The 12,315-nt window shown below is 37.8% G+C and overlaps 1 protein-coding gene across 7 annotated transcripts in view; it reads right to left on the bottom strand.

Moving 5' to 3' along the window:
- Positions 1-9,887: 9,887 nt before the first annotated feature.
- LOC110454095 (protocadherin beta-16-like) overlaps positions 9,888-12,315 on the bottom strand; it is a 43,889-nt gene continuing 41,461 nt past the window's right edge. For all 7 annotated transcript variants that reach the window (XM_021503448.1, XM_021503444.1, XM_021503445.1 and 4 more), the window contains 2 exons: positions 11,938-12,091; positions 9,888-11,602 (listed from right to left, as the gene is read on the bottom strand). In XM_021503448.1, the coding sequence (XP_021359123.1) occupies positions 10,974-11,602; positions 11,938-12,091 (783 nt within the window). In that variant the 3' untranslated portion in view covers positions 9,888-10,973. The remainder of the gene's footprint in view (positions 11,603-11,937; positions 12,092-12,315) is intronic.

Below are 12,315 nucleotides of genomic sequence, written 5' to 3'. Positions count from 1 at the left end.
GACATGGCGTCCGTAACACAGCTAAGTTTTTACCTACCAAAGACTGACAGCAGACATGGCGTCCGTAACACAGCTAAGTTTTTACCTACCAAAGACTGACAGCAGACATGGCGTCCGTAACACAGCTAAGTTTTTACCTACCAAAGACTGACAGCAGACATGGCGTCCGTAACACAGCTAAGTTTTTACCTACCAAAGACTGACAGCAGACATGGCGTCCGTAACACAGCTAAGTTTTTACCTACCAAAGACTGACAGCAGACATGGCGTCCGTAACACAGCAATGTTTTTACCTACCAAAGACTGACAGCAGACATGGCGTCCGTAACACAGCAATGTTTTTACCTACCAAAGACTGACAGCAGTCATGGCGTCCGTAACACAGCAATGTTTTTACCTACCAAAGACTGACAGCAGACATGGCGTCCGTAACACAGCAATGTTTTTACCTACCAAAGACTGACAGCAGTCATGGTGTCCGTAACACAGCAATGTTTTTACCTACCAAAGTTTGACAGCAGACATGGCGTCCATAACACAGCAATGTTTTTACCTACCAAAGACTGACAGCAGACATGGCGTCCATAACACAGCAATGTTTTTACCTACCAAAGACTGACAGCAGTCATGGTGTCCTTAACACAGCAATGTTTTTACCTACCAAAGACTGCATGACAGCAGACATGGCATCCGCAACACAGCTAAGTTGTTACCTACCAAAGACTGACAGCAGACATGGCGTCCATAACACAGCTAAGTTTTTACCTACCAAAGACTGACAGCAGATATGGCGTCCATAACACAGCAATGTTTTTACCTACCAAAGACTGACCAGCAGATATGGCGTCCATAACACAGCTAAGTTTTTACCTACCAAGACTGACCAGCAGATATGGCGTCCATAACACAGCTAAGTTGTTACCTACCAAAGACTGACAGCAGATATGGCATCCATAACACAGCTAAGTTTTTACCTACCAAAGACTGACCAGCAGATATGGCGTCCATAAGACAGCTAAGTTGTTACCTACCAAAGACTGACAGCAGACATGGCGTCCCGTAACACAGCTAAGTTTTTACCTACTCTATTAGCGAAGGATTTGTGGGAAGGCAGGAAATGTTGACATCTTTGATACTTGATCTATACGTCCAGGGATTAATTTATTCCCCCCTTAATTCCCACTGCAATAAAATGTCTACATATCACCATTTTGCTGAACTGGTTTCCTGGTGAAGCAGTATTCTCACTATAGCCAAAGATTTGGTCATGATACAACATCAGAAAAGGAAACAGATTGATAAAAGTTTAATAACTTGTTTCTGGATCCTATTTCATGTATGTAATATTCAAATGTTCTGTATGTTGTAATTGCAAATTTATGAAATAAAATATGGTTTATAACATCAGACAATTTTATGAAAAAAAAATGGAATCAAGAATATTGTCTACCAAAGTCATATTTTGAATTTCTTTTATATCAGATTTAGTTGTGATTAATCTCATTTCATAACATTCTGTGCCAATCATCTTAATTGTGATAAAAGTGCCTTATTTGTTACAACTTTGACTGTGATATAAAACTGATATCTTTCCCACTGTGACTGATATCAAAGGGGATACCTGTCACCGAGTGAAAAAATGTTGCTTCTGATATTGACCAATTACCCGGTAACTCATTCACCCCTGAAGACACATTTGAGCTGATCCAAATCAAAGTTTGGAACAGTTCATTATGAAATTCAGGGGTGAATGAGTTAAAACTGTTCTTTCTATTCACTATATTGTACATCTCTGCTACAGAAATACACCATTGACAATATTTTGTAAGCAAACCTGACCTGGTGTTATTGTTTGATCATCCCATTGAAAATGGGGTCAACACAGCATCATCAGTAGATGGTGCCTAAAGCTCAAACTATTATAACCCCAACTGTTTTGATGCAAAACATATTTGTCATTGTAAGTCGTTAAAAATGTAAATATTTGGCAAAATATAGTGAGAGATAAAACACATCTGCATCCTTGATTTAATTAACATACATCTGTTAAAACATTGGGGGTAAAGGGGTCTGGGGCACTTTTGAAATAAATGAAATAATCCTATAGAGACTTGAACCCAGGACCTAGACAGACTGTATACTAACAGGACCTAGACAGAGACTGTATACTATCAGGACCTAGACAGAGACTGTATACTATCAGGACCTAGACAGAGACTATACTACCAGGACCTAGACAGACTGTATACTATCAGGACCTAGACAGAGACTGTATACTATCAGGACCTAGACAGAGACTGTATACTATCAGGACCTAGACAGAGACTGTATACTATCAGGACCTAGACAGAGACTGTATACTATCAGGACCTAGACAGAGACTGTATACTATCAGGACCTAGACAGAGACTGTATACTATCAGGACCTAGACAGAGACTGTATACTATCAGGACCTAGACAGAGACTGTATACTATCAGGACCTAGACAGAGACTGTATACTATCAGGACCTAGACAGAGACTGTATACTATCAGGACCTAGACAGAGACTGTATACTATCAGGACCTAGACAGAGACTGTATACTATCAGGACCTAGACAGAGACTGTATACTATCAGGACCTAGACAGAGACTGTATACTATCAGGACCTAGACAGAGACTGTATACTATCAGGACCTAGACAGAGACTGTATACTATCAGGACCTAGACAGAGACTGTATACTATCAGGACCTAGACAGAGACTGTATACTATCAGGACCTAGACAGAGACTGTATACTATCAGGACCTAGACAGAGACTGTATACTATCAGGACCTAGACAGAGACTGTATACTATCAGGACCTAGACAGAGACTGTATACTATCAGGACCTAGACAGAGACTGTATACTATCAGGACCTAGACAGAGACTGTATACTATCAGGACCTAGACAGAGACTGTATACTATCAGGACCTAGACAGAGACTGTATACTATCAGGACCTAGACAGAGACTGTATACTATCAGGACCTAGACAGACTGTATACTACCAGGACCTAGACAGAGACTGTATACTACCAGGACCTAGACAGAGACTGTACACTATCAGGACCTAGACAGGGACTGTATACTATCAGGACCTAGACAGAGACTGTATACTATCAGGACCTAGACAGACTGTATACTATTAGGACCTAGACAGAGACTGTATACTATCAGGACCTAGACAGAGACTGTATACTACCAGGACCTAGACAGAGACTGTATACTACCAGGACCTAGACAGAGACTGTATACTATCAGGACCTAGACAGAGACTGTATACTATCAACAACACACAGCTTTCCATTACTACTAGTACCTATCAGTGTCTCCGTCCAATTACAGTGTACATCTATTTCATTTGGGTATTTTTTAAAACAGTATTATTTCTATTAACCAACGTTTGAATGAAATCAGTTGTCATCTTGTTTCCTCTTGAAGAATGACAATTGTCCAGTTGGTCAGCTGCATGATTTGGGTTTCATCTGTTTTACTCGCACGGAAACTAATTCCTTTGTTAGACTTGTCCAACTGGTAACTGACCATAGCCAAGAACTGACACTCTGGCCCCTAGTGACCGCTACATCATAGAAATTTCTGACCAGAGTGGTCAGTCAACCCTTTCCACTGGTCAACTGCCAATCACACAGTCTGCTGGAATATGAATTAATAATATCAACTGATTGGTGTCGACCAAAATATCCATGTAAAATCGCCAATAACACCATGTGGTGGCCAGCCAGTTCAAAGTTCACTCTGACGTTGTACATGATAGGGTTCTGATTATCAGTCTTATATAAAATATATAAACATTTGAATATGTTAAAAGAGGTCACGGTGGCCAAGTGGTTAGGGCGTCTGACATTCTGCTACCACTAGCCCTCCACCACTGGGTCGTGGGTTCGAGACCAACATCGGGCAGTCACCAGGTACCGGCCGTAGGTCAGTGGTTTTTCTCCGGGACCTCCGACCTTCCTCCACCACCAAAACCATGCACGTCTTTAAATGACCATAGCTGTTAAACATTAAGCTGTTGAACATAAAACACAAGCAAACCAAATGAATCGTTCCTAAGTAAAACTGACACATCGATATCAAAAACAAACATGTATGCACATATACCTGCATATGAAGGTTACCTGCACATAATTGGTATGTGTACATCAACTTTCACCTGTTCATTACTGTTAATGAAGGACACTTTTATAAAAGATACCTATTAACCTGTACAAGAAGGTCACCTGTTCATGAATGACATCTATCTAAAATAAACCTTTACCTGTATATAGAATTCAGCTGTTTGTAATGGTCGTCTGTCTGACATATACCTGTATATAAAATTCAGCTGTTTGTTATGGTCGTCTGTCTGACATATACCTGTATATAGAATTCAGCTGTTTGTAATGGTCGTCTGTGTGACATATACCTGTATATAAAATTCAGCTGTTTGTTATGGTCGTCTGTCTGACATATACCTGTATATAGAATTCAGCTGTCTGTCTAACATATACCTGTATATAGAAGTCAGCTGTCTGTCTGACATATACTTATATATAGAATTCAGCTGTTTGTAATGGTCTTCTGGCTGACATAAACCTGTATATAAAATACAGCTGTTTGTAATGGTCTTCTGGCTGACATAAACCTGTATATAAAATACAGCTGTTTGTAATGGTCGTCGGTCTGACATAACCCTGTATATAGAATACAGCTGTTTGTAATGGGCGTCTGTCTGACATATACCGGTATATAGAATTCAGATGTCTGTCTGACATATCCCTGTATATAGAATTCCGCTGTTTGTAATGGTCGTATGTGTGACATATACATGTATATAAAATTCAGCTGATTGTAATGGTCGTCTGTCTGAAATATACCTGTATATAGAATTCAGCTGTTTGTATTGGTCGTCTGTCTGACATATCCCTGTATATAGAATTCCGCTGTTTGTAATGGTCGTCGGTCTGACATAACCCTGTATATAGAATACAGCTGTTTGCAATGGTCGTCTGTCTGATATATACCTGTATATAGAACTCAGCTGTTTGTAATGGTCGTATGTGTGACATATACATGTATATAAAATTCAGCTGTCTGTAATGGTCGTCTGTCTTACATAAACCTGTATATAGAATTCAGCTGTTTGTAATGGTCGTCTGTCTGACATAAACCTGTATATAGAATACAGCTGTTTGTAATGGTCGTCTGTCTGACATATACCTGTATTTGGCTCTAGCCTCATTTCATTGCTATGACAACATCAGACCCCACATTCTGAGGAGTTTCTCCAGGCACTTTCATATATTTTCACTTTATCACAATTTGATAAATAAATAACATGTAGGTAAAAAAAACCCACTATTTTCATATAATAATATACATAGGTTTCTCAAGTTTATTATTAAATGATTGTCACAAATATCTCACTTAATTCAAGTACATGTGATGCTTGCCAGTTTGCTTCACTAAATATATTCTAACTTTTCACATTTTGGTACATAAAATCGCTATTCCATGTAATAATGTTCCTGTTTCTTGAGTTTGTTATTTTTAATGCATTTCAAACGATTGTCATAAAGATTTCACTAAATTAAAGTGTATCTGTTGTTTGCTTGTTTAATTAATGGCCATTGTAAAAATATAATCTAGCAGTTCGTTGCCAAAAAAAAATCTGAATCTAAAAAATTCCGAGTCAAATTTTCACTATGGATTACCTCCCTTTACCAACTGAGACGCTTTGACAAAAGTGTATATCACCAATCCAAGGGAAATAACTCTCGTAATTAGCACGAATTACATAACATGATACAGTGAAATGGTAAAGCTTATTTATGTACCGTTTTGTAGAACTGTTGTAAATCACTGTAAGACACATATAATCCTGATCATATTTCGTTTCTCTTTAAATATATTTTTTAACAAAAATAACAAATGTGAAGAGATACTTGTATCATGTGCCAGTCTGTATCCAGGAAACACAGGGTATTAGGGAGGTCCTACAGACCCTGAATTACTATCACAGAGCTCAGCACTCCTAAACGAATAGGTGGGCATTGTAATGTTAGATCTTAACATTTTAAGTATAAAAAATAGTTGGTAAGATTTGAAAGTGATTATTATAATGGACACATATCAGGTTGTATTTCTCTGCGTGAAATGTCCTGTCTTTGTTACCTATATTATTGTTAAAAGTGACCATCATTAGTTTAATGTAAATATTATAATTATAATTATAAGTTAATATTTAAAGCAGTTTAGCACTTATCTATAGTGTTAACCTGTTTACCAATTTTTCATATTTCCAATATATCATTGAATTCTTTATAATGACAACTTGTTCAAACCTGTAATAAACACTTGTTAATTGTGACCAATTGTTAATTGTGTCCCTCTGTTTATAGTGATCTCTTGTTTATAGTGATCACCCATTTATAGTGACCTCTTATTTATAGTGATCACCCATTTATAGTGACCACTTGTAAATAGTGACCACTTGTAAATAGTAACCACTTGTTTATAGTAACCACTTGTTTATAGTGACCACTTGTTTATAGTGACCACTTGTTTATAGTGACCACTTGTTTATAGTGATCACCCATTTATAGTGACCACTTGTTTATAGTGACCACTTGTAAATAGTGACCACTTGTTTATAGTAACCACTTGATTAAAGTGATGCATTGTGTATAATGACTACCTTGGTGATCTGTTTATAATTACCACCTGTGTATAGTGATAACCTGTTTATAATGACCACTCCTTTATAGTGACTGTTTAGTATACAGCTTCTTTGTCTATAGACACCACCTGTCCATACTTACCACTCGATAAGTCTCTGACTTTAGTAGTCACCTGTCCATACTAACCACTCGATACAGTCTCTGACTTTAATAGTCACCTGTCCATATTGTCTGTAATAACCACCTGTTGATAGATTTCTTGTCTATAGTGATCACCTGCTCATACTGACTCCATGTTTACAATGATCACCTGTCCATATTGACTGTTTATAGTTATCACCTGTCCATACTGACTCCCTGTTTAGTGATCACCTGTCCACATTGAATGTCCTGTCTATAGTGTCACCTGTCAATACTGACTCCCTGTCTTTGGTGATAACCTGTCTATACTGATTCCATGTCTACAGTGATCACCTGTCCACATTGATTCACTGTCTAAAGTGTCACCTGTCAGTACTGACTCCCTTTCTATAGGGATTACCCACTCATACTGACTTCATGTCTTCAGTGATCACCTGTCTATATTGACTGTTTATAGTGATTACCTGTCAAAACTGACTCCCTGTCTAGTGATCACCTGTCCACATTGATTTTCCTGTCTATAGTGTCACCTGTCCATACTGACTCCCTGTCTATGGTGATAACCTGTCTATACTGACTTCATGATTTCAGTGATCACCTGTCCATATTGAGTTGTTGTTTATAGTGATCACATGTCCATCTTGATTCCCTGTCTATAGTAATCACCTGGCCATACTGACTCCCTGTCTATAATGATCACATGTCCATACTGACTCATTGTCTAGTGACCACCTGTCATTACTGACTTCATGAATATAGTGATCAACTGTCCACATCGATTCACCATATATAGTGGCCACATGTCCATCTTTATTCCGTCTATAATGACCACCTGTCCATACTGACTCCCTGTCTATGGTTATCACCTGTCCATACCGACTCCCTATCTGGTGATCACCTTTCCCTGTCTATAGTGTTCACCTGTCCTTATTGATTATGTCTGCAGTGACCACCTGTTGATACAAACTGTCTAAAAGGATCACCTGTCCATATCGACTCATTGTTAATGATGACCACCTGTCTATATCGATTCCTTGGCTATAGTGTTCACCATTCAATATTAAATCTGTCTATAGTGATCACCTATCCATACTGACTCTTTGTCTATGGTAATAATTTAGATATTGATTCCTTGCCCATAGTGACCACCTGTCCATACTCAATCCCTGTCTATAGTCATCACCTGTATATACTGACCCTGTTTGTATTGACCACCTCTCCATACTGACTGTCTTTAGTGATCACCTGTCCATATTGATTCCCTGCCTACTTTGATCACCTGTTCATATATATTACCTGTATATAGCGATCAACTTGCCACATTGATTACCTGTCTATAGTGACCACCTGTCCATACTGACTCCCTGTATATGGTGATCATCTGTCTAACTGACTCCATGTCTGGTGATCACATGTCCATACTGACTCCTTGTCAAGTAATCACCTGTCCATACTGACTCTATCTGGTGATCACCTGTCCAAATGGACATCTGTCTAGTGAGCACCTGTCCATACTGACTCTTTGTCTATAGTGATCAACTATCCATATTAACTCTTTGTCTAGTGATCATCTGTCCATACTGACTTCCTGTATATTGTTATCACCTGTCCTTACTGATTCCTTGTCTATAGTGATCACCTATCCATACCGACTCTTTGTCTATGGTAATAATTTAGATATTGATCCCTGTCCATACCGATTCCCATGTCTGTAGTCATCACCTGTCTATTCTGACTGTTTATAGTGACCACCTCTCCATACTGACTGTCTTTAGTGATCACCAGTCCATATTGATTCCCTGCCTACATTGATCACCTGTCCATATAGATTCCATGTATATAGTGGTCAACTCTCCACATTGATTCCCTGTATATAGTGTTCACCTGTCCTTATTGGTTCCCTGTCTGCAGTGACCACCTGTTGATGCAAACTGTCTAAAATCATCACCTGTCCATACCGACTCATTGTTAATTGTGACCACCTGTCTATATCGATTCCTTGTCTATAGTGACCACCAGTCCATATTAAATCCATCTCTAGTGATCACCTATCTATCATGATTTTCTGGCAATAGTGACCAAGTGTTGATACCAACTTCCTGTCTGTAGTGATCACCTGTCTATAGTTATCACCTTTCTAGAGTGACCACCTGCTTTTCCAGTTGTTACAGTCAGATCATTGCATTGATGGTATTTGGATAAAATCATTAAAACACAACACATTAAAAATGTATTCTCTCCTTTTATTTCTAGAATATCTCAAATATAACAAAATATTTGAAACTTTATCACTAGGTGTCAACATTGTAACTTTTAAAGTAGGATAAAAACATTGATATAGGAATTTCCTGTGTTTAATGCTATACACTAGACCTTGTCGCAGGTACCAGCTATCTCTACGACTGGTCACTAGGGCAGACTCATCAGACACAGCACAGATTCAACCAATAAGAAAAGCAGTTCTTAGTAACTCATCAGATTTAACCAATCAGAAAAGTAGTTCCTAGTTGAAATATAACAGGTTTTGTTTTGTAAAATAGATAATACCTTTTCTACAGAAAAGTAATAACTATCACTTCAGGACTTGCACAACTCTTATCTGAACTGGTTTAGATTTACAATAAATGCAGGGACAATAATTAGTTGGAATTGATAGTAAAATGTCATGTGATTTGGGCCTGGAAATGTGTTGGTAAACCTCTGATTATATTGGTTATATTGTAATTCTGATATCAGTGATCGGCTTCCAGATGATGAAAAAAAACGTGTTTATAACACACTGAACCTGTGGAGGATCTTATTTGAGACATGTTACGAGTTTTATTTTTGGAGTTATTCATTTATAAAATCCAATATTTTGTGTTATCACTAGCTAAAATATAATCCTGAGAAATTATAAACAGAGTATTATAAATACACCAAAACAAAAAATGTGTGATGTTTAACATCTTGCATTGTTCCATTTCCCACAAAACGATTTTACAAGAATTTGTACGTTTAATAAATATTTGTATCAATAAACATATAATCAAACACATTGTACGCTCATTTACATTTATTTTCATAAACATATTAATAGGTTTTTCTTTTTTAATTTGCTTATTCTTCTCTCCTTTACACATTGTTTATCTCTGTTGGCTGAAAACCTTACCTGTAGAATTAAAAAAACTAAAATTAAATCAATTCATCAACATATCAATATATATTAGATATATTGACTTTTAAAAGTATATTGAGACATTCAACAGTTTCCATGCACGTTTTTTCTTGAGAATCAGAAAACGACCAGCATATCAGTGATAATGGAGATTTCTCTAGTATTTCTCATGCTAATAAATTCAATAATACCCATCACACCTAACACGCTCATGGAACTAACTCCAGAAAATACTCTACTTTTGTAGCAATACGACACAATTTTGTGTATGCAAAACTATGAGTTCAACATCAAAGCAATAAATTATTCATGAAAAATTTCCATTCAAATGAAAATGCTAGACTGTGACAAATTTGGAATCAATATTTTCTACATTAAGTAAACTTTGATAGTATCAAAAACACAATACATACAACAGACTTGGCAGTAGCTAGCTGCTAAAACAGTATCTAGTATAAAAAACTCTATCAACAGTCATACCGTATTTAACCTTCCAAAAACTCTATCAACAGTCATACCGTATTTAACCTTCCATAACCTCATGCTCTGCCTCAATTCTGTCACCCCATCAAGCCAAGATTCTCGGGGCTAATTAACAGATTAAGTATTTTTTTCACACAACATTCTCAGTTCATACAAACACAATCACACTTAAAATAGACATTTTTAATATTTGGCACTTTTGGATTACATCTTACACATGAGATCATCAATTGGTCCCTATTGGCACGTGACCCCTAAAGGTCATGGCATCACTCTCTGTAATAAAGCAGACCTGGCACAGGGTCAATATAAACAACAAGAAAAAGACCATTATTTTGAATATAATGACCAAAATTTAATAATTTCGTAAAAAACATTTGATTTTTAAGCTTATTTTCCTTAATATTTGGTCTAAAAAATATCATAAATATTGTTTGACCAAGGTCCAGAGATTATGGTTTGACCACAGAGAGAGACTAACCACTGTTACACTATACAGTCCTCTCTGTTGAGTCGACTCTCTATATCACTTTCCAGCTGTACAATGTCTTGTCGGACACTACTGAGTGACTGACCGCTGGACTGGGAACCAGACTTAAAGAAGTGGACTCCAGAGTATGGCTGATGTGATGGAGACCGGGGGTGGGGCGTGAAGGAGGAGTTGGAGCTAGAGAAGCCACCCTCACTTGGCTCAGGGGTCGCACTTATTGGGGAGAGGGTTCGCTTCTGAGCCAGTTTTGTAGAGGTGCTGTTTGAAGGTCGTTGATACTGTCCCGGTATATGTCTGTGTAATGTATGACTATCGTAGGACAGTCCTAACCCTATTTTGTTAATCTGTTTATAGTTCCTACTCACAGGAACAATAGACGAGTCTGTTGAAGAAAATCTAGCATCTTCACGAAAACTGGACATAGTTTGGGCTTTTTGCCTGTCTCGTAACATTTGTTCATCCAGACTGATATTTCTGTTGTAACTGGGCCGAGGAGGTACAGGTCTGTGCTGCCAGCTCTCCGGTATCGAAACACCGTCTGACGTAGCTGTGGAGAACCGTGTGTCACTCACAGCATCCTTACTTCCTGTCTGGCACCGTGGCAACGAGTAAAACATTCTGGAATCTGAAACAGCAGTAAACAAAAATTACATAATGAATGGAATTATTAACAAAATAGCTTTGAAAACTTAGAAATTTAATAATGCCACACCACACTGATTGTAACATATTTATATGATATATTTTGATTCAGGTAAAAATTGTTACAAAACCTGTTTTGTGAAGCACTGTTACATGTACAAAGATGTCTGACAATCCGTTTCACAACTTTTATTTGTTCTTATGATACTAAGGTATTACTTTCAAGGAAGGTCAACAGATAATGCACAAAATTCTTTTTCAACCAATTACCAAACTGTAGTCATAAACCGTTCAAAAACTATTGACCTTGAGACTGACCTTGACTTGTCATCAGTTCCTGCTGACTCATCGAGCTGTCATGACGTGTGCGGACACTGTCACCGCGACCACTGTCATGTGACAGGGTGCCACCAGGTGTCTCTACGAACCCCTCATCCTCATCTGTACGCCCGATATTCTCCTGGGATTCATTCTGAAAATATATTGATTGGGGATTAAAGCTATGGAGCATCTCACATGGTACAAACATAGCTGTCCACAATCCAAGACAGCACACACACCGCCTGTCCACAAACTTAATGTGGCGTAAACATTGGCCGTTCAGGCATATATAATAAATGCATTGTACCATTCCGAGCCATAAATGCTGCATTAAAGATACGAAAATAAATTTGATTCTGATGCGTTGGTATTGCG

Source organism: Mizuhopecten yessoensis, unplaced genomic scaffold (genome assembly GCF_002113885.1).
Source record: "Mizuhopecten yessoensis strain PY_sf001 unplaced genomic scaffold, ASM211388v2 scaffold7669, whole genome shotgun sequence".
NCBI classification, from domain to species: Eukaryota; Metazoa; Mollusca; class Bivalvia; order Pectinida; family Pectinidae; genus Mizuhopecten; species Mizuhopecten yessoensis.
Note: the sequence above shows the minus strand (reverse complement) of the source record. Positions and strands in the feature narration are given on the sequence as shown.